At 41.1% G+C, this 23,838-nt stretch overlaps 1 protein-coding gene across 1 annotated transcript; it reads right to left on the bottom strand.

Moving 5' to 3' along the window:
* Positions 1-5,588: 5,588 nt before the first annotated feature.
* LOC311147013 (ras-related protein Rab-18-B) lies at positions 5,589-13,268 on the bottom strand. Its single transcript, XM_084183618.1, has 7 exons — positions 13,087-13,268; positions 12,477-12,532; positions 12,189-12,250; positions 9,404-9,476; positions 8,923-9,044; positions 8,374-8,440; positions 5,589-7,420 (listed from the first exon to the last, which is right to left on the bottom strand). The coding sequence occupies exons 1-7, from the start codon at positions 13,152-13,154 to the stop codon at positions 7,248-7,250; spliced, it is 621 nt and encodes a 206-aa protein (XP_084039744.1). The 5' UTR covers positions 13,155-13,268; the 3' UTR covers positions 5,589-7,247.
* Between the last annotated feature and the right edge of the window lie 10,570 nt (positions 13,269-23,838).

Here is a 23,838-nt window from a genome sequence, read left to right as displayed (position 1 = left end):
AGGCATTGATGCTATGGACTGGCCCGCCCGTTCCACAGACCTGAATCCAATTGAGCACATCTGGGACATCATGTCTCGCTCCATCCACCAACGCCACGTTGCACCACAGACTGTCCAGGAGTTTTTTTTGAGCAGTGTATATATATTGTAAAGTGGTTGTCCCACTGGCTATCATAAGGTGAATGCACCAATTTGTAAGTCGCTCTGGATAAGAGCGTCTGCTAAATGACGAGAATTTAAATGTAAATGTAAGCAGGACAATGACCCTAAGCATACTGCTAAAGCAACACTTGAGTGGTTTAAGGTGAAACATTTAAATGTCTTGGAATGGCCTAGTCAAAGCCCAGACCTCAATCCAATTGAGAATCTGTGGTATGACTTAAAGATTGCTGTACACCAGAGGAACCCATCCAACTTGAAGGAGCTGGAGCAGTTTTGCCTTGAAGAATGGGCAAAAATGTGCCAAGCTTATAGAGACATACAGTGAGGGAAAAAAATATTTGATCCCCTGCTGATTTTGTACGTTTGCCCACTGACAAAGACATGATCAGTCTATAATTTTAATGGTATGTTTATTTGAACAGTGAGAGACAGAATACCAACAAAAAAATCCAGACAAACGCATGTCAAAAATGTTATGAATTGATTTGCATTTTAATGAGGGAAATAAGTATTTGACCCCTCTGCAAAACATGACTTAGTACTTGGTGGCAAAACCCTTGTTGGCAATCACAGAGGTCAGACGTTTATTGTAGTTGGCCACCAGGTTTGCACACATCTCAGGAGGGATTTTGTCCCACTCCTCTTTGCAGATCTTCTCCAAGTCATTAAGGTTTCGAGGCTGACGTTTGGCAACTCGAACCTTCAGCTCCCTCCACAGATTTTCTATGGGATTAAGGTCTGGGGACTGGCTAGGCCACTCCAGGACCTTAATGTGCTTCTTCTTGAGCCACTCCTTTGTTGCCTTGGCCGTGTGTTTTGGGTCATTGTCATGCTGGAATACCCATCCACGACCTTTTTTCAATGCCCTGGCTGAGCAAAGGAGGTTCTCACCCAAGATTTGACGGTACATGGCCCTGTCCATCGTCCCTTTGATGCGGTGAAGTTGTCCTGTCCCCTTAGCAGAAAAACACCCCCAAAGCATAATGTTTCCACCTCCATGTTTGACGGTGGGGATGGTGTTCTTGGGGTCATAGGCAGCATTCCTCCTCCTCCAAACACGGCGAGTTGAGTTGATGCCAAAGAGCTCCATTTTGGTCTCATCTGACCACAACACTTTCACCCAGTTCTCCTCTGAATCATTCAGATGTTCATTGGCAAACTTCAGACGGGCCTGTATATGTGCTTTCTTGAGCAGGGGGACCTTGCGGGCGCTGCAGGATTTCAGTCCTTCACGGCGTAGTGTGTACCAATTGTTTTCTTGGTGACTATGGTCCCAGCTGCCTTGAGATCATTGACAAGATCCTCCTGTGTAGTTCTGGGCTGATTCCTCACCGTTCCCATGATTATTGCAACTCCACGAGGTGAGATCTTGCATGGAGCTCCAGGCCGAGGGAGATTGACAGTTATTTTGTGTTTCTTCCATTTGCGAATAATCGCACCAACTCTTGTCACCTTCTCACCAAGCTGCTTGGCGATGGTCTTGTAGCCCATTCCAGCCTTGTGTAGGTCTACAATCTTGTCCCTGACATCCTTGGAGAGCTCTTTGTCTTGGCCATGGTGGAGAGTTTGGAATCTGATTGATTGATTGCTTCTGTGGACAGGTGTCTTTTATACAGGTAACAAACTGAGATTAGGAGCACTCCCTTTAAGAGTGTGCTCCTAATCTCAGCTTGTTAGCTGTATAAAAGACACCTGGGAGCCAGAAATCTTTCTGATTGAGAGGGAGTCAAATACTTATTTCCCTCATTAAAATGCAAATCAATTTATAACATTTTTGACATGCGTTTTTCTGGATTTTTTTGTTGTCATTCTGTCTCTCACTGTTCAAATAAACCTACCATTAAAATTATAGACTGATAATTTCTTTGTCAGTGGGCAAACGTACAAAATCAGCAGGGGATCAAATACTTTTTTCCCTCACTGTACCCCAAGAGACTTGCAGCTGTTATTGCTGCAAAAGGTGGCTCTACAAAGTATTGACTTTGGGGAGGGGTGGAGAATAGTTATGCACGGTCAAGTTCTGTTTTTTTGTCTTATTTCTTGTTTGCTTCAAAAATAAAAAAATTATTTTGCATCTTCAAAGTGGTAGGCATGCTGTGTAAATCAAATGATACAAACCCCAAAGAAATCCATTTTAATTCCAGGTTGTAAGGCAACAAAATAGGAAAAATGCCAAGGCGGGTGAATACTTTCGCAAGCCACTGTAGCAGTGGAAATACTATCACAACATAGCAGTGGAAATAATATCACAACATAGCAGTGGAAATACTATCACATCATAGCAGCAGAAATATTATCACAACATAGCAGTGGAAATACTATCACAACATAGCAGCAGAAATATTATCACAACATAGCAGTGGAAATACTATCACAACATAGCAGTGGAAATATTATCACAACATAGCAGTGGAAATATTATCACAACATAGCAGTGGAAATATTATCACAACATAGCAGTGGAAATATTATCACAACATAGCAGTGGAAATATTATCACAACATAGCAGTGGAAATACTATCACAACATAGCAGTGGAAATATTATCACAACATAGCAGTGGAAATATTATCACAACATAGCAGTGGAAATACTATCACAACATAGCAGTGGAAATATTATCACAACATAGCAGTGGAAATACTTGTGAATTAATCCATTTGAATAAATACATGTGAAACGTTTTCAACTTAACCCTTGCTAATCCTATCCCACTAGGCTATACCTCCCTAAAAGTTACGACACATGGATTTTGTTCTTTGCTCAGAAACCACTTGTGTCTTGGTCTTATAGAACACGTTTTAAGGCTACACAACCATACATCTACTAGTTAAACTGGTTAAAATCACTGTATTGGCTGGATGGAGGACATGGGAAGCCTTTGCTATCTGACAGAGTGGACTTATCATGTTGCATTTGGGGACATTCTCCTGACACTGAACATAATCATACATTGGGCTCTGAGACGATACTAAACATTTTCCATTGGTCCCTTTCTCCTGCTTTGGTGACATCATGAGTAGTGTGTTCTCATATCTATCGATCGATCTATCCACTGAGTGTAGAAAACATTATAATGGGCAAGAAAAAATATTTAAGTGCCTTTGAACGGGGTATGGAAGTACAGTTGAAGTCGGAAGTTTACATACACTTAGGTTGGAGCCATTGGTCCTCTGTAGCTCAATTGGTAGAGCATGGCGCTTGTAACGCCAGGGTAGTGGGTTCGATTCCCGGGACCACCCATACGTAAAAATGTATGCACACATGACTGTAAGTCACTTTGGATAAAAGCGTCTGCTAAATGGCATATTATTATTATTATTAAAACTTGTTTTTCAACCACTCCACACATTTCTTGTTAACAAACTATAGTTTTGGCAAGTCGGTTAGGACATCTACTTTGTGCATGACACAAGTAATTCTTCCAACAATTGTTTACAGACAGATTATTTCACTTATAATTCACTGTATCACAATTCCAGTGGGTCAGAAGTTTACATACACTAAGTTGACTATGCCTTTAAACAGCTTGGAAAATTCCAGAAAATGATGTCATGGCTTTAGAAGCTTCTGATAGGCTAATTTACATCATTTGAGTCAATTGGAGGTGTACCTGTAGATGTATTTCAAGGCCTACCTTCAAACTCAGTGCCTCTTTGCTTGACATCATGGGAAAATCAAAAGAAATCAGCCAAGACCTCAGAAATGAAATTGTAGAACACTCCACAGGTCTGGTTCATCCTTGGGAGCAATTTCCAAACACCTGAAGGTACCATGTTCATCTGTACAAACAATAGTACGCAAGTATAAACACCATGGGACCACACAGCAGTCATATCGCTCAGGAAAGCGACGCGTTCTGTCTCCTAGAGATGAACGTACTTTGGTGCGAAAAGTGCAAATCAATCCCAGAACAACAGCAAAGGACCTTGTGAAGATGCTGGAGGAAACAGGTACAAAAGTATCTATATCCACAGTAAAACGACTCCTATATCGACATAACCTGAAAGGCCACTCAGCAAGGAAGAAGCCACTGCCCCAAAACCGCCATAGAAAAGCCAGACTACGGTTTGCAACTGCACATGGGGACAAAGATCGTACTATTTGGAAAAATGTCCTCTGGTCTGATTAAACAAAAATAGAACTGTTTGGCCATAATGACCATCGTTATGTTTGGAGGAAAAAGGGGGATGCTTGCAAGCCGAAGAACACCATCTCAACCGTGAAGCACAGGGGTGGCAGCATCATGCTGTGGGGGTGCTTTGCGGCAGGAGGGACTGGTGCACTTCACAAAATAGATGGCATCATGAGGAAGGAAAATTATGTGGATATATTGAAGCATCATCTCAAGACATCAGTCAGGAAGTTAAAGCTTGGTCGCAAATGGGTCTTCCAAATGGACAATGACCCCAAGCATACTTCCAAAGTTGTGGCAAAATGGCTTATGGACAACAAAGTCAAGGTATTGGAGTGGCCATCACAAAGCCCTGACCTCAATCCTATAGAAAATGTGTGGGCAGAACTGAAAAAGCGTGTGCAAGCAAAGAGGCCTACAAACCTGACTCAGTTACACCAGCTCTGTCAGGAGGAATGGGCCAGAATTCACCCAACTTATTGTGGGAAGCTTGTGGAAGGCTACCCTAAATGTTTGACCCAAATTAAACAATTTAAAGGCAATGTTACCAAATACTAATTGAGTGTATGTAAACTTCTGACCCACTGGGAATGTGATGAAAGAAATCAAAGCTGAAATAAATCATTCTCTCTACTATTATTCGGACATTTCACGTTCATAAAATAAAGTGGTGATCCTAACTGACCTAAGACAGGACATTTTTACTAGGACTAAATGTCAGGAATTGTGAAAAACTGAGTTTAAATGTAGGTGCCAGGTGCACCGGTTTGTGTCAAGAACTGCAACGCTGCTGGGTTTCATGCTAAACAGTCTAAATTCAAATCAAATTTGGAATTTTCCCATGTCTCAAGAATGGTCCACCACCCAAAGGACATCCAGCCAACTTGACACAACTGTGGAAAGCATTGGAGTCAACATGGGCCAGCATCCCTTCCCTGTTGAACGCTTTTGACATGCCCTGATGAATTGAGGCTGTTCTTAGGGCAAAAGGGGGGGGGGTTGCAACTCAATATTAGGAAGGTGTTCTTAATTTTCTGTACACTCAGTATAGATACTGTAGATAAGAGTTTGGTTAGGTATAGCTAACATTGACATTCAAGACAGTTCAACAAAGAAGGACATTTGGACTGTATTAAAGATATGACTGCCATAACAAAACAAATAGTTAAAGAATACCGGTATGCATATTCCCACACAACAAACATTCAGCTCAAAAAAGAATAGCCTACTACAGTAAATAAATAGTGCTCTCAAGGCTACTCGAACAACAAACTCAAATCCAGAACATTCCTCTTCTTCAGATTGTCTTTTATTTCAGTTTGAAATAATACAAATATCCATGTTATGACTGAGCACAACACCACTTACAAGTGTCATTTGAATGTTAAGGCATAGATATTCATAAGGGGATTCTTGGATAGCAAACACGCCTACTTAAAAAAGGTCAGACAAAAATTGAAAATACAACAAATAAGAGGATAATTATTTCAAATTCAAAACCAAAAGAAATTGGGAAACAAATAGCAAACATGCAACCATCATACTGTATATCTTGCTACAGATATAATGCCCCAAGACTCAAATCTGTCTTGACAACGAGTTTGTGCATGTACGTATGTGGTGTGACATGACTCGGGTGTGTAATAACTGATGGAGTGGACCATTTAACTAGGCAGGAGACAAGGGAATACATAAACATCTCTGTCGAACAGGCTGGAGGAGAGAAACCTGTTGGACTGATCCATGTAATTCATCACTTTTCCAGACCACAGGATCCAATGAACATTCCTAAGCGTGCTTGAACTGATGACCATTGTTTAATAAGAAGGCTTGATTGAAGGACCAGCTAGGTCAGAATGAAACCAAGCTTTGGTGAATTAAAGAAAAAGCCTTTATAAACACGATGTAACTTTTTTTTCCCTTCAACATTTGAGCCAGTGACAGCTATGAACATGCACATCACTAGGCTATACGAACACTGCAGCTACATGGACAGCGCTTGCCAAGACACATTACATTGCATGTAGCGTGCAACCCCGTATTTAAAAATCGGCAATATTCAACAGCGTTTAAAATTAGCTTCCCACATCAAGAACTAAAAAGTGGAAGAAAATGATCCTATAAATATTTAGCAGCTTGGAATAGAGAAATTACCAAGTAAATAAAATGGAAGGGGATAAAAATGATAATTGTTGTCAACCAGTGGGATACATTGGTAAAACCAACTGCGAAGCGTACACATGCCTTAAATGTTAAATGGATGTTTAATAAAATATATGACGTGACATATTTTCTTTAGGAGCACAATGTGTGGTGATGAACGCCTATGTCAGCTGTTATGAACTGCTTACGGGGGGGGCTATAGGCCTATAAACACTAGCTAAGACTAAATGAAGGCGTGTGAAAGTTCTGAACCCTCACTCCCTTCATCTATTGGTCCTATGGTAACCATGGTTAAGGCATGCAGATCTACTCATCAAGCAGAGGACTTGACATAAATAGCAAAAAGGTATTTGCGGTATAACTTGGTAGTTATTTGACATGATGTAGTGATCATATTCATACTGTATTGCATAAACGTGTAGCCGAATGTATACAATATTAATATTGTAGAGAGGAAAATCACCATTTCACCATGATGTGTTTGACAAGACGTATATGTGACTTGGTGTGGTTAACAACAAACTTGATAGATAAAACAATGAACCTCATTTAGCGTGATATTTTATACATGATGAATATGGACCATGTTTTCAACACGACGTAATGCACTGTGACAACTGACTGGCGGTACAGGAAGTGTGCAAACTGCAAAGTCCCTTTTGGACCAAGACCTCAGAACAGGTACAGATGATACCTTGTCGTGTCTCAGAACCCACACGGTATTAACGGACTCTTAATATTCTTCTCAGTTTCTGGTTTCCAGTATGCCGTTTGGGTTGGTTCCAGTTTACAGTACGGAGCAGTATCCTCCACAGCTCCCCGCCCCGCGCTGCTCCTTGTCCCCCAGTTGGACGCCCCGGGGCTGGGTGTCGCTTTCCCAAAGCCCTGGGGTCTGGAGAATCTTCTCCACCAGCTCCTCGAAGGCACACTGGACACCATCCCTGGTTTTAGCACTGGCCTCTGCCAGGGTGGAAGGGCACATTAGTGTGGTATCAACGTATGGGGATGCAACAACGCAAATTCACTAAACACTATTTTAGGTTTGGAATAAATAGGAGCAGAAATGACTGTGGGTAAACATACGTTCAGCACTATTTATGTTTAAATCCCAGTAGCTGAGAAATATTGATGAAATCACGTCACAGATTTTAACGCAACAAAATCTGTGCATGACAAGTGCCATTACCACATCGGACTGGGATGGATTTCCCCCCCCCCAGATTGATGTCTGATTCACCCACTCCATGCATTAAGGTCATTTTCTAAGGAGATATCTTTAATCTGTTGATTTTCTGACGTATGATGATCTCGATTTGGGTAATTTAGATTGACTTGTGTAGACAAAACTGCAGGCCAACGTAAGCCATACACATTCAGAGTTCATAAAATATAAATGTTTGCATTTAGAAAAAGTATATATTGGGCACTGTGTAGCCTACACGGCACATAAAAACAAAAACATTGCCCTTTTTCAAAACCCTTAATTTAGTCATTCTAAAATGGAAAGTCTTCAGAAATGCTATAACCTAATTTCAGGAGGCAGATGGAGCTGGGAAATAGAAACATATGTAGAAATGGGTTTGATAGATGATTGACTGCAGATTTGCGATCGTAATGCAATTCTCCTGGAAGGGCTGCATCCTTCAGCGTGGCGCTGACAGTGGAGATTAGGAATGTCAAAGGAGAGTTACAGGACGACATCTGTGCTCGAATTAAAAAAAGAGTCTGCACATTGTTGTAAAGTTAGTCTCCAACTGGTATTTAATCACGAAACGGTAAAAGATGTAGATGTCTTTATGTAGTAGACCCTATTAACATATTTCTGAGTCCCTGCATCGCTTTGTTTTTCACTTCAGTATCCGGGTTCCTTTACTCATAGACGGCCAGCTATTTTACAAGGATGAAGAACTTACCAATAAAAAGCATGGAGTGTTTCCTTGCGAACTTAAGGCCTTCGTTTCTGTCAACTTCACGGTTTTCCTGAAACAAAAACTGAACTGTCAAATTCAACAATGGGTTCACATAACAGGTGTTAGCCTGTTTGACAACTCATGACAACAATAGAACCATCTATAGTCCTAGCATCTGGAATGTTGTTATGACAACAATAGAACCATCTATAGTCCTAGCATCTGGAATGTTGTTATGACAACAATAGAACCATCTATAGTCCTAGCATCTGGAATGTTGTTATGACAACAATAGAACCATCTATAGTCCTAGCATCTGGAATGTTGTTATGACAACAATAGAACCATCTATAGTCCTAGCATCTGGAATGTGGTGCACCATCAGGTATGATACCAGCAACACAAAACATTGCTAAGTGATACGACTTTATTCGCTCCATCCGACAATGAGAGACAAAGACGGCAGCTAAGGTGACAATATAAGAGAAGCACACCTGAAAGACAGATTCATGCCAGACAGGTATTGACCCACGATGGTACCGGGACACCCACCTCCTTATCAATCTTGTTCCCGACCAGCATTTTGACGAGGTCATTCCGTGTGCAGTACGTCTCCAGTTCGTTCAGCCAGTTCTCCAGCCTCGTGAACGTGTCCCGTTTAGTGACATCGTACACTAACAGCAAAAGAGAGGAGATTAACAGTGTCTGTACCTTCATCCATAGCTACAATTAAGATGTGTTATACAAGCGGGGGGGGGGGGGGGGGGGGGGTACTCAAATCATAGTGTGGAGGTCCACAGTACTAGACAGGTTCAGATTTGAGAATGTGGTGGAGTATTTGAAATAGGCACCTCATTTTTGGGAGACCAGGGGGCTTCTCAGAGTATGAGTCCTTTGCCATTTTTACATCATCATGAATAAGATTGTAAGGACAGGCAGGAACCTGATCCTGGATCAGCACGCTTGGTACATACGGCTCCAGGGGTGGTAATATGTACACCACTGTTGGCCATGAGACAAAACACCACCTCACCTAGTATAACTCCCTGTGCCCCACGGTAGTAGCTGGGCGTCAGGGTCCGGAACCTCTCCTGTCCTGCCGTGTCCTGACAGAAAGTCAACAACAACCGGCATCAGTGAGAGAAAATCAGTGTGCCGACCTTCAGCATTGAACACAGAAACTGTTACCCCCATGCCATGCCAGCGTCAAGAGGAATTAAACTTTGTAGAAAGTACCAACAAGCAGCATTGTGGATAGGAGCTATAACATTACCATTTCAATTAGTTCACGAAATTGTATTTTTTGATGAGTCACAATGATCAAATTCTGATGAGACTGTGAAGAGCTTCACATTCAGTAAAGACTAAAACAAGTCAATCTTCCCAGGTCCTACTAGGGTCGTGGATTTCACTTTGGGAGGCCAACCTTCCGCTGACATTTCTTCTCTATGCGACACGTTACACAATAGCGCCATCTCATGGTGCAACCCAATGGTGCGTGCAACTCTATCCTTGTAGAAGCTGTTCTACAGTGCTTCAGAAAGGAGTCACACCCCTTGACTTTTTCCACATTTTGTTGTGTTACAAGGTGGGATTAAAATGGATTTGTCCTTTTTTGTCAATGATCTACACATACAGTATCTTGATGAAATAAGTATTCAACCCCTTGAGTCAATACATGTTAGAATCACCTTTGGCAGCAATTACAGCTGAGTTTTTCTGGGCCAGTCTCGAAGAGCTTTGCACAACTGGATTGTACAATATATGCACATTTTTATTTTAAACATTATACTTCTTTGCTTTGTCAAGTTGGTTGTTGATCATTGCTAGACAGCCATTTTCAAGTCTTGCCATAGATTTTCAAGCTGATTTAAGTCAAAACTGTAACTAGGCCACTCACGAACATTCGATGTCATCTTGGTAAGCAACTCCAGTGTATATTTGGCCTTGGGTTTTATGTTATTGTCCTGCTGAAAGGTGAATTTGTCTCCCAGTGTCTGTTGGAAAGCAGACTGAACCAGGTTTTCCTCTAGGATTTTGCCTGTGCTTAGCTCCATTTCGTTTATTTTTATCCTAAAAAAAACTCCCTAGTCCTTGCCGATGACAAGCATACCCATAACATGATGCAGCAACCACCATTCTTGAAAATATGAAGAGTGGTACTCAGTGATGTGATGTGTTGGATTTGCCCCAAACATAACACTTTGTATTCAGGATATAAAGTTAATTTCTTTGCCACATTTTTTTGCAGTATTACTTTAGTGCCTTGTTGCAAACAGGATGCATGTTTTGGAATATTTGTATTCTGTACAGGCTTCCTTCTTTTCACACTGTCAATTAGGTAAGTATTGTGGAATAACTACAATGTTGTTGATCCATCCTCAGTTTTCTCCTATCACAGCCATTAAACTCTGTAACGGTTTTATAATGACCATTGGCCTCATGGTGAAAACGCTGAGCTGTTTCTTTCCTCTCCGGCAACTGAGTTAGGAAGGACTCCTGTATCTTTGAAGTGACTGGGTGTATTGATACACCATCCAAAGTGTAATTAATAACTTCACCATGCTCAGAGGGATATTCAATGTCTGCTGTTATTATTTTTTACCCATCTACCAATAGGTGGCCTTTTTATGTATTTATTTTTATAATTTTGTTAGGGGGTAGATCAGCTTTAATATTGCAGATAGATTGTAACTTCCATCAATGTAATTGTCTGCATCACTTCCAATAGGTGCCCTTCTTTGCGAGGCATTGGAAAACATCCCTGGTCTTTGTGGTTGAATCTGTTTGAAATTCACTGCTCGAACGAGGGACCTTACAGATAATTGTATGTGTGGTGTACAGAGATGAGGTAGTCATTCAAAAATCATTTTAAACACTATTATTGCACACAGAGTGATCCATGCAACTTGTGACTTGTTAAGCAAATCTTTACTCCTGAGCTTATTTAGGCTTGCCATAACAAAGACACTTTGACATTATGGGGTATTGTGTGTTGGCAAGTGACACAATTTTAATTTAATCCATTTTAAAATTCAGGCTGTAACACAACAAAATGTGGAAAAGGTCAAGGGGTGTGAATACAACAAAATGTGGAAAAAGTCAAGGGGTGTGAATACTTTCTGAAGGCACTGTACATGATCTCTCTAACACCCAGAAAGCTCTGATTCAAACTCCCATTCACCAGCTCTGCAAGCGTTACAATGTCAAAATATGCTAGATTATCACCAAATATGGAGTTTCATTGAGAAACTATCTTCATTTACTCCTGTTACGGCTGGTATGTACTTCCAACAAAAGGTCTAAATAAAAAAATGTACAAGCAACCGAAGAAAAAAAAAATCCTATTTGGCACCTCCAGCAATCACTCATTCCTGCCACACACAGGTTGGAAGTCTACAACAGGCATTTCTTCAGTTGCTTGTACATTTTTATTTTGACCTTTGTTAAAATTACATACCAGCCGTAACAGGAGTAAATGATGATAGTTGCTCCACGAAACTCCATATTTGGTGATAAACAAACGTATTTTGACATCATAATGCTTGCAGAGCTGGTGAATGAGAGTTAGAGAGGTCTATAACGCACAGATACTGGTTCACTTCAGCCCCATCCCTCAGTTATTTACCAAAACAGTGGCGGGTTTCCGCTTTGTTTTTGTTTGAACTACAGATTGTCCCTTTAAGTGAGTGAATTTCCTGATGTTCACTTCACAGATCACAGAGTACATTGGCCACACCTAAGATAATCAATACACTTACAGTGATAGAGATTAGATTTGAATGATAATACAAAATACATTATTTTCATACACTTACCCAAATAGCAAGCTTGGCTCTGTTCCCATCCACTGCAATTGTTTTGACTTTGAAATCCACACCTGTATCAAAAAGAGAATGGAAGGAGCAGACTCAGAGGAACCAATGGCTTTCAAGTGGTGACCCATAAATATGAATAGCCTAATGTGTGACAACAATATTCCAATGTCACATAGGCCTAGCAACTGTGTCAAAAGGGCTGTTAGAGTGGGAATTGTGTGTTTTCCCCTCCCCATTTACAGTGCACTGGGGCACACTCCTTTGATGATGGAGCTCCTTTAGACTTACCTATGGTTGCTGCTAGTTCTGGGTCAAAAGTATCGTCTGTGAATCTCAGGAGAAGACTGTTTGGGGACAGAAGGGCAATACCATGTCAGAGAGCAGGCATTGTAACACTGACACACCAAATATTGCCTAGCTAGCCCACAACCTAGGAAAACTATTTAGTTAGCTAACTAGCAAGCAAGGGCTGGGGTGGGGTGGGCTTGCCACACAGCACCAGTTCCAGAAAACACTTATTTCAGCTAGCTAGCTGGCTAGCTAATAGCTGAACCAGTATCTGGGCAAACGAGACAGATGAATGTGACGAGATCTCCTCTGTGCCCAGAAAGCTATTCATCGTTTCCTTTGCATACTGGTTCTGCTAGACAACAAAGAAAAAATAACTTTAACACGTAGCTAGCAACTTACCAGCAAATATTTAAATAATCATTAAGTAAGATGATAAAAAGCAAAAGTGTAGGAAACGGATTTTTATTCCGAATTCAAAGGACAAAGGGATGCAGCTTGTTATCCAACTAACGTTAGCTACCTAAGTTACCTACTGTAGCTAGCTCAAGATTGTAGGCAAAACAGCCCTCCTGCAATGAGCAAAACTTCAAAACAAAGACTATCTTACCTTGACTTTCCGACACCACTCTCACCAATTATCAATATTTTCAAAGTTGTCAACACGTCGTCGTCCATATTTCTTTAGTTTTTTAAAGCTGTCTTTTAATCAGTTTTTTGGGGCGTTTGTTTGACGTTGACAGTGCAATCTTTGGTGCTCTGACCATTACAACAGTAACGAAGCACTTCCGGGTCGTTTTTTTTTTATCCTTCAAAATAAGAGTACTCTCCTGTAAACTGTGTAAAATGAACACTGTTCATTAATTGTGAAGGCAAACATGATCGAAAATATGGAAAAGTTTCAACATATACTATAGTTATCCAAAACATACACTTCTATTGTTTTGATTGGTCAAGTATGTGTGTGTGTGTGTGTGTTTGTTCATGGTTGTTATTGCTATTGCTAGTGTTCCGGCCTCATGGGCCTGATAATCACCTGGGGCGTATTCATTAGTCGCTCAATTTGTCGCACAACTTGGTTCCTAGTGAATACACCCCCGGATTTTGCTTATGGAACATCAGTGGAGGCTGCTGAAGGGAGGACGGCTGCCTCACACTACAGAAACAAGAGATAGACTAGCGTCCTGTCTAGAGGGTGTACTGTACATCAAGCTACCACACTACAGAAACAGGAGATATACTAACGTCCTGTCCATGGGGTGTACTTGTACAACAAGCTACCTCACTACAGGAACAGGAGATATACTAACGTCCTGTCCATGGGGTGTACTTGTACATCAAGCTGTCTCACTACAGAAACAGGAGATATACTAGCGTCCTGTCCAGGGGGTGTACTTGTACATCAAGCTAACTCACTACAGAAACAGGTGATATACTAACGTCCTGTCCAGGGGGTGTACTTGTACAACAAGCTACCTCACTACAGGAACAGGAGATATACTAACGTCCTGTCCATGGGGTGTACTTGTACATCAAGCTGTCTCACTACAGAAACAGGAGATATACTAACGTCCTGTCCAGGGGGTGTACTGTACATCAAGCTGTCTCACTACATAAACAGGAGATAGACTAGCGTCCTGTCTAGAGGGTGTACTTGTACATCAAGCTACCACACTACAGGAACAGGAGATATACTAAGGTCCTGTCCAGGGGGTGTACTTGTACATCAAGCTACCTCACTACAGAAACAGGAGATAGGCTCCTGCTCCTATGAGTCGTTCCGGCTCGCACAAGCCAAGGCTACTTACTTACCTCCTGCTGTGCTTGTAAGATAAAAAGTGAAAGTGGTTAGAGATAATCATTCACCTTTACAATGTAGATCATGATATTATTTTTTCAGTTGGACTAAATATGTAGTGGGACTAAGATGGTGGGCATTGGTATGAATGAGGTAATAACATAATTTCATCCTGACAAGAATACTGAAAGAATAAGACCGTTCTTCAATAAAGACTTTGTTCTCCATAGAGTCAGCTGGGGATGAGTCAGCAGGAAGTCCAGCAGAGAATCCAGGAGAGAGAGAAGGAACTCCAACAGGCTGTGGAGTCTCTCAATGTGAGGACAATATTATTGACCAGAGGAGATGCACCATTTCCTCTTCCCGTCAGCCAGGCCTGGCAGTAGGACAAACACACAAACCAGGCATTTGATTGTCATGAGAGACATGTCAATGTTTAGTATTGAGAATACATGTTGTGTGTTTAGGTATAAGCTCTGTGATGTTGTGGTATCATATTGCCTAACAGCTAAATACAAACAGACACCTGTAGGGGATTGTCCTGAATAAATAAGATGTGGCAATTATGTTAATTGTCATATTTGTAAGGATACATGGGTATAAGGATATGATGATATAAGAAATTACTAAATTATGAATTGAGTTATGTATTTTAATATTCACAAGTTACCAATTTCAGTGTCAATAGAAAATAAGGAATATCTACTATCAATATTCTCTGAAGATAATTATTTTAGAATTAATCGAGCCCACATATTAGAATATTAAGACAATGCTATTCATCAATACAATCAACACTTTATAACACTAATTAAAATATTTACAATATTTACATGCCCTCATTCATATTTGTATTTACAGGCCCTTGCGCCAGGCCTGCAGTCAGCCATTGAGAGAGCGAGAACACTCCGATCTCACCGAGCCCCACTGTGGGGAACAGGTAGCCTGGGTATACCAGTATGTTTGTGGTAACATTCGATTTCTTGCCACTCCTTGTCATGCGAAACATGTTTGGCAATGACACTGAGTACAAGAAGTGGAATGCTAGACCAAAACAAAGAGAGTCTTCACTCTCTTTGTCCTGACAGTGCTCTGCACAGGCAGCAGTGGAGGACAATGAGAGGATCTTTACTGAGCTGACCCGCTCTATTGAGAGAAGGCGCTCTGAACTGAAGGAGCTGATCAGAAACAAGGAGAAAGCTGAAGTGAGCTGGGCTGAAGGACTCCTGGAGCAACTGGAGCAGGAGATAGCTGAGCTGAGGAAGAGAAGCACTGACCTGGAGCAGCTCTCACACACAGAGGATCACATCCATTTCCTTCAGGTGACTATACTGCCTTGTTAGAGGTGATAGTGATATGAAAAATAATTTATTGGCAATCTATTCATTCTCTCAATCTGTTCTGTCTGTCTCACTATTTATATTCCCCCCCCCCCCCCCCCCCCCCCTCTTCCCCTCTCCCCCTCTCTGTCTCTCCCCCCCTCTCTCCAGGGTTATCAGTCTCTCTCCAGTCCCAGTGCATCTTCAGACTTACCCAGCATCATTGCCTACGCTCATCAGTGCTTTGAAGATGTGAGTGAGTCTGTGTCTGAGCTGAGAGAGAAACTAGAAAACTTCCTTACAGAAAAATGGACAAATATCTCCACTACAGGCGGGTGGAAATGATACCAAAATGCTAAATAATACTAAAATACAAAAAATACTAAGGGGTGATTTCCTGGACAGTTTAAATTAAGTCAGGACTATGATTCTATTTTAATTAATCCAGAATAGAAAAGGATTTCTAAAACATTGCTTAACTTCAGAATACTGGTTTCTGGACTATGGCATTTTATGTTTGACTATGGAGTTTTCTATGGAGTTCTTTATGGAGTTATTTAAGAGCTAGTCGCGGAGTTATGGAGTTCTTTATGGAGTCACAGAGTTATGGAGTTCTTTATGGAGTTCTTTATGGAGTTCTTCATGGAGTCACGGAGTTATTGAGTTCTTTATGGAGTTCTTTATGGCGTACTTTATGGAGTTCTTTATAGTGTTCTTTATGGAGTCGCGGAGTTATGGATTTCTTTATGGAGTTCTTTATGGAGTTCTTTATAGAGTTCTTTATGGAGTTGCGGAGTTATGGCGTACTTTATGGAGTTCTTTATAGTGTTCTTTATGGAGTCGCGGAGTTATGGAGTTCTTTATGGAGTTCTTTATGGAGTCGCGGAGTTATGGAGTTCTTTATGGAGTTCTTTATGGAGTCGCGGAGTTATGGAGTTCTTTATGGAGTTCTTTATGGAGTCGCGGAGTTATGGAGTTCTTTATGGAGTCGCGAAGTTATGGAGTTCTTTATGGAGTTCTTTATGGAGTTTTGATTTCCATTGCTGGATATCCTGTACAGAACTGTAGTTGTCCAGAACATTTCCAAATGCATTAATCTGAATTAAACCTATAGGCCTAATATGTGTCCAGGAAACCATCCCAACAGCATGCCGCACTCGCCTGGGTCAAAATCACCTAGGAAACAATATTTTACTGCATCAGATTTAAATGGAAAATTCCACTGGTCCTCATCATCACTAGGGAAAGGAAATGATTTTGTGTAGGCCTTTCTTTTAACAGTTACGGCCCGTGCCTGCTCCTTGCACCAGACCAGTGGTGCGTGGTCCTCTGTAGCTCAGCTGGTAGAGCACGGCGCTTGTAACGCCAAGGTAGTGGGTTCGATCCCCGGGACCACCCATACACAAAAAAAATGTATGCAAGCATGACTGTAAGTCGCTTTGGATAAAAGCGTCTGCTAAATGGCTTATTATTATTATTATTATTATTTTACTGATTTTGACCATGGCCTTGAGAACCCTGTTATTCGCTAGTTGGTTGGTCAGGGTGTGAAATCTAGAATCTATATTTCTATGTTGGCCGGGTGTGGTTCCCAATCAGAGGCAGCTGTCTCTAATTGGGGATCATACTTAGGCAGCCAGTTTCCTGCCTATGTTTGTGGGATCTTGTTTCTGTTTGGCTTGTTTATGTGTAGCGTTTTGAACTTCACGTTCTTTTGTCGGTGTTTCGTAAATAAATATTATGTACGCATACCACGCTGCACCTTGGTCCGATCCTTCACTCAACGTACGTGACAGAAGATCCCACCACCAATGGACCAAGCAGCGTGTCCAGGAGGAGCAGACATCCTGGACATGGGAGGATATCCTGGACGGTAAGGGATCCTGGACGTGGGAAGAGATCCAGGAAGGAATGGATCGCCTTCCATGGGAGCAGACGGAGGCAGCGAGAAAGGATAAATGGCGACGGCGTAGTTCAAGACCGCGAAGGAAGCCCGAGAGTCAGCCCCAATAAAAAAAATGTGGGGGGGGCACACAGGGTGGTTGGCTAAGCAGCAGGAGGCCCTGAAAGGGCTGACTGTGAAGGAGGAGGAGGCCACTAGGAGAGAGGCCCTCCAAGACCGGCAGCTCAGCACTCTGAGAGAGGGGACCACTACCTTACGGGAGCTGATAGCTAAAAGGGAGCAGGAGATCTCCCTTCAGAGGGAGGCGCTGCAGGAGGCCCTCAGGGAGAAGGAGTCAGTGGATGCACGGAGAGAGGAGCTGGCCAGACAACAGGAGGAGCTGAGAGAGGAGATAACCCTCCAGCAGCAGAGAGCTCAGTCCTTAGAGCAGAGGCTGGTGGAGCCAGGTTTAGCAGAGCCAACTCCCCGCACTCGCCTTGAGGAGCGTGTCTCCAGCCTGGTACGGCCCGTGCCTGCTCCTTGCACCAGACCAGTGGTGCGTGTCTCCAGCCTGGTACGGCCCGTGCCTGCTCCTCGCACCAGACCAGTGGTGCGTGTCTCCAGTCCGGCATGGCCCGTGCCTGCTCCTTGCACCAGACCAGTGGTGCGTGTCTCCAGCCTGGTACGGCCCGTGCCTGCTCCTCGCACCAGACCAGTGGTGCGTGTCTCCAGTCCGGCATGGCCCGTGCCTGCTCCTTGCACCAGACCAGTGGTGCGTGTCTCCAGCCTGGTACGGCCCGTGCCTGCTCCTTGCACCAGACCAGTGGTGCGTGTCTCCAGCCTGGTACGGCCCGTGCCTGCTCCTTGCACCAGACCAGTGGTGCGTGTCTCCAGTCCGGTACGGCCCGTGCCTGCTCCTTGCACCAGACCAGTGGTGCGTGTCTCCAGTCCGGCATGGCCCGTGCCTGCTCCTCGCACCAAACCTATGGAATAGGAAGTGATTTTGGGGTTTTCAATGTATAAAATGTGTAGGGTAAATCGCCAGAGTAGATTTGTCGTGGTAAACAAATAATAAAAATAAATAAACAAAGAAATACTTTATTTTAATTGCATGGAATGATTGTCAAACAGATGAATCTGCAATAGTCTGCTCAACTAGCAAGTTTTACGTTAACACCGACCTCACTTAAGCAGGCGCGGTAATATGGTGGCCAATAACGTTGACAGGGCTGTAGTGGAGCAGGTTGAGAGCTTCAAGTTCCTTGGTGTCCACATCACCAACAAACTGTTGTTTATTATCTATGCATAGTCACTTTAACTCTACCCACATGTACATATTACCTCAATTACCTTGACTAACCAGTGCCCCCGCACATTGACTCAGTACCCCCTGTATATAGCCTCGCTACTGTTATTTTACTGCTGCTATTTCTTTTTTTTTACTGCATTGTTGGTTAAGGGCTTGTAAGTAAGCATTTCACTGTAAGATCTACACCTGTTGTATTCGGCGCATGTGGCAAATAACATTTGATTTGATTTGATTTAATGGTTGCAACTGAGATCAGCTGTGCGTGTGATCTTAGCCTGTATTGACGGTTTAATGAGAGATCACCTGGCAGTAAAACAGTGGCCAATAATGTTTGCAAAAAGCAACTCTGTTTAGCATGGCATTTACTACTACAAGTTTGGTATGAATTTAAGCCATTTGTATCATTTTGTACCAGTTTCATCGCAGGTCTTTTATTTTGAAAGAGGATCACAGAGATCACAGCCTTATTCTTGCTGGTTCTTGATTTTCCTTTCTTAGATCAGGCAACTTCTGTTATGTTCCCAGAATGCATTGTGAACGTCAACAGTCCAAAATAAAGCAGCTTAAAAAACTTATGGCCAAACATTGTGCACTGCCAAAGGAAAAACACAACAGTGCATTAATAACTTGGAAAACAGCCTCAATAGTTGTGTCATATGCAAAACGGAGAAGACCCAGTTAAACTATGAGCAGAGTCACTATCCTGGCCTCCACAGTACTTGTTTTCTAATGAAAGTCCAGATGAAAGACAATGACCAGCAGAGTGGTAGTGACTGAGGCAAGCTGTCAGCCATTAGGCCTACAGTCTTCTTCACTTCTTCCTGTTAAAAGAGACAAGATGTTTGCTATTACTTTCAGGCTGGTCTCATAGACTAGACGTAACATGGTAAATGTAAATCCAGGACCCTCAAAATAATATGATATGTTAGGTTTGGTGTGGTTACATAAGACAGAAGGTTACTTAAGGCGTAAACGAAAGACGGTGGTGGCTGGGTAGGCGTATAATGTGAACGTCTAGCAACCCAAAGGTTCTATGTTCAAATCTCATCACGGACAACTTTAGCATTTCAGCTAATTAGCAACTTTTCAACTACTTACTACTTTTTAGCTACTTTGCAACTACTTAGCATGTTAGCTAGCCCTGACCCTAACCTTAACCCTTTAACCTAACTACTAACCTTAACCCTAACCGCTAGCCTAGCTAACGTTAGCCAGCTAGCTAACATTAGCGTTAGCCACCTAGCTAACGTTAGCCACAACAAATTGTATTTTGTAACATATTGTACATTTTTCAAATTCGTAACATATCATACGAAATGGATGATGGACATCCACAAATTAATTAAAGTAAAAGTGAAAGTCACCCAGTAAAATACTACTTGAGTAAAAGTCTAAAAGTATTTTGTTTTAAATATACTTAAGTATCAAGAGTAAATGTAATTGCTGAAATATACTTAAGTATCAAAAGTAAAAGTATAAATCATTTAAAATTCCTTATATTAAGCAAACCCCCCAAAAATTATAGATAGCCAGGGACACGCTCCAACACTCAGACATCATTCAGAAACAAAGCATTAGGGATGACCAGGGATGTTCTCTTGAGAAGTGTGTGAATTAGACCATTTTCCTGTCCTGCTAAGCATTCAAAATGTAATGAGTACTTTTGGGTGTCAGGGAAATTGTATGGAGTAAAAAGTACATCATTTTCTTTAGGAATGTAGTGAAGTAAAAGTAAAAGTTGTCAAAAATATAAATAGTAAAGTAAAGTACAGATACCCCCCAAAAAACTACTTAAGTAGCACTTTAAAGTATTTTTACTTAAGAACTTTACACCACTGCTATACGGTCATTATAGATTATAGGGTCATTATAGATAAGATAGTACTTTAATAATCCCCGAAAGGGAAAATGTAATTGCACCAGCTAATACATACTGTACAACACCAATAAATACACAAACAAGACATCATCAATGGATATTTATAAAAAGGAAGTGTTTGTGTTAAAAGGCGTCATAGCACAAGGTAAAAAGGATCTGCGGAAACGTTCTGTTTTGCTCCTAGCTAAAAATAAATCTGTCTGCCATTGCACTGCATTGCTCCAAGCAGATCCCGTGGAGGGTGGAGGGGGTGGCTAGTGTTGGCCTCTATGCTCTTGAGCTTCTTGAGGATCTGCTTATCCAGAATGGGCTCTAGATTGTCCTGGTGGGTGCTGACGGTAGAACCAGCTTTCTTTAGGATTTTGTTCAACCTGTTAGCATCATCCCTTGTGACGTTACCCCCCAGCAGATCACACTGTAGAACAGGACACTAGCCAAAACACTGTTATGAAACATATGGACCATTTCTGGGCAGACATCAAAGGATAATAATAATAATAATAATAATTGGTCATTTAGCAGACGCTCTTATCCAGAGCGACTTACAGGAGCAATTATGGTTAAGTGCCTTGCTCAAGGGCACATCGACAGATTTTTCACCTAGTCGGCTCGGGGATTAGAACCAGCGACCTTTCGGTTACTGGCACAACGCTCTTACCCACTAAGCTACCTGCCGCCCAGGATCTTAGCTTCCTTCAAAATAATAACATTTTAAAAACCATGGCAGTGTTCTCCATAGTATAGTATATTGTAACTAGAAGCATATCTTCATGATGCTCGCAAACACTGTGGGGTTAACTTATAATGCTAAACAAAACATCATTAAGATGACTAGGGTTGCAAAAGTCCGGGAACTTTAAACACATGTCCTGGTTTTTCAGAAATCCTGGTTGGATGCATCCGGATTTCCTGCTTTTCCTTCCTGATCCCGAGGAACCTCCAACCGGGATTTCAGGAAAGCCAGGGAATTGACTGAAAGTTCTAGGAATTCTGCAACCGTTACGATGATCAGAAATACTTATTTGATTTTGATAGATTCACAATTTACTATCCTTACACAAGGATAGTAAAACAAACGTGTGTGTGTGTGTGTGTGTGTGTGTGTGTGTGTGTGTAGGTGTGTAGGTGTGTGTGTGTGTGTGTGTGTGTGTGTGTGTGTGTGTGTGTGTGTGTGTAGGTAATCTGTCACAGCTGTGGAATGGGGTGGGTTGTGATGTTGTGCTAGCACTTCCAAGTTCTCAGGAGGCCTTTTCTCCTTCAACAAGCTGTGATGTTATACCTGCCTGCTCACACTTCAGTCGAGCCACACTGCTCACGTCACTACAGCACCTCTCAACACTCCCATCACACATCCAAGACTGGCCGCTATTTTTAACTGACCTGTATTTTTCCGCTCCTCACAAAATTACATATTTCTTGAGTCATTTGATTGACAGTGATATGAAAGGGATTCATTAAGAAAGGTGTTCCTGGAACATTTGGACCCAGGGGCTTCGATGTGTGTGTGTGTGTGTGTGTGTGTGTGTGTGTGTGTGTGTGTGTGTGTGTGTGTGTGTGTGTGTGTGTGTGTGTGTGTGTGTGTGTGTGTGTGTGTGTATCGGCCCACAAAATGATACAGGTCATCAACAGTTGCTGACCAGCGATAAATAATGTTACATTTAGGTAAATAATGTTACATTTAGATGAATAATGTTACATTTAGGTAAACAATGTTACATTTAGATGAATAATGTTACATTTAGATCAATAATGTTACATTTAGATTAATAATGTTACATTTAGGTAAACAATGTTACATTTAGATGAATAATGTTACATTTAGATCAATAATGTTACATTTAGATTAATAATGTTACATTTAGGTAAATAATGTTACATTTAGATTAATAATGTTACATTTAGATTAATAATGTTACATTTAGTAAATAATGTTACATTTAGATGAATAATGTTACATTTAGATTAATCATGTTACATTTAGATTAATAATGTTACATTTAGGTAAACAATGTTACATTTAGATGAATAATGTTACATTTAGATTAATAATGTTACATTTAGATTAATAATGTTACATTTAGGTAAACAATGTTACATTTAGATGAATAATGTTACATTTAGATAAATAATGTTACATTTAGATTAATAATGTTACATTTAGGTAAATAATGTTCCATTTAGATTAATAATGTTACATTTAGGTAAATAATGTTACATTTAGATAAATAATGTTACATTTAGATTAATAATGTTACATTTAGATTAATAATGTTACATTTAGATTAATAATGTTACATTTAGGTAAATAATGTTACATTTAGATTAATAATGTTACATTTAGATTAATAATGTTACATTTAGGTAAATAATGTTACATTTAGATAAATAATGTTACATTTAGATAAATAATGTTACATTTAGATTAATAATGTTATATTTAGATTAATAATGTTACATTTAGATAAATAATGTTACATTTAGGTAAACAATGTTACATTTAGATACATAATGTTACATTTAGATAAATAATGTTACATTTAGATTAATCTTGTCATCACCTTGCTCCAAACTTTGGTAGAGAGAAGACTCTTTGGTAGAGAGAAGACTCTTTGGTAGAGAGAAGACTCTAGTGGTAGAGAGAAGACTCTAGTGGTAGAGAGAAGACTCTTTGGTAGAGAGAAGACTCTTTGGTAGAGAGAAGATGCGTGAGTCATGCACCGAAACAGGCCACTTCGCCTCAATGTCAGAGACAGGGCCCTGACGGTCACAGATCATGTGAAAAGTATAGCGATGGGGAGAAACAGATGTAAAGTGGGCATTTAGCTCATGAAATAGGCTACAGTTCTGCATTATTATTGTAGGCCTAATAAGATACTGTATAAGTGTAGTGATGACTACATTCTGTACCTGAACATCGACGCTGTGAAAGAGGAGCCTCGTGGAGTCCAGCAGGGGGAGGTAGTGAGACTGTGGGTACAGTCTATTCCACCAATGACTCTGGGAAATTCTACAACATAATGTACATTAAGGCTATACACATTTGACAAAGGATACCATTGTTGATTTGCTTAGGTTGGGGTAAGTTTACCTGCAATGCCATAAAACGCCTCTGATGGTTTGGAAAGGCATGTGGCCAGGGAATACGATGAACACATTCAGCAGTCCCTTTAAAGCA

This window comes from Coregonus lavaretus (genome assembly GCF_964263955.1).
Source record: "Coregonus lavaretus genome assembly, chromosome: 19".
Taxonomy (NCBI): domain Eukaryota; kingdom Metazoa; phylum Chordata; class Actinopteri; order Salmoniformes; family Salmonidae; genus Coregonus; species Coregonus lavaretus.
Note: the sequence above shows the minus strand (reverse complement) of the source record. Positions and strands in the feature narration are given on the sequence as shown.

Excerpts from the sequence above, each read along its gene's own strand:
- LOC311147013 (XM_084183618.1), bottom strand. The coding sequence starts at position 13,154 with ATGGACGACGACGTGTTGACAACTTTGAAAATATTGATAATTGGTGAG. Across the intron at positions 12,533-13,086 it reads AGTGGTGTCGGAAAGTCAAG|TCTTCTCCTGAGATTCACAG; the intron begins GTAAGATAGTCT and ends GTCCCCAAACAG. Across the intron at positions 9,045-9,403 it reads GGCACAGGGAGTTATACTAG|TGTACGATGTCACTAAACGG; the intron begins GTGAGGTGGTGT and ends TTTTGCTGTTAG.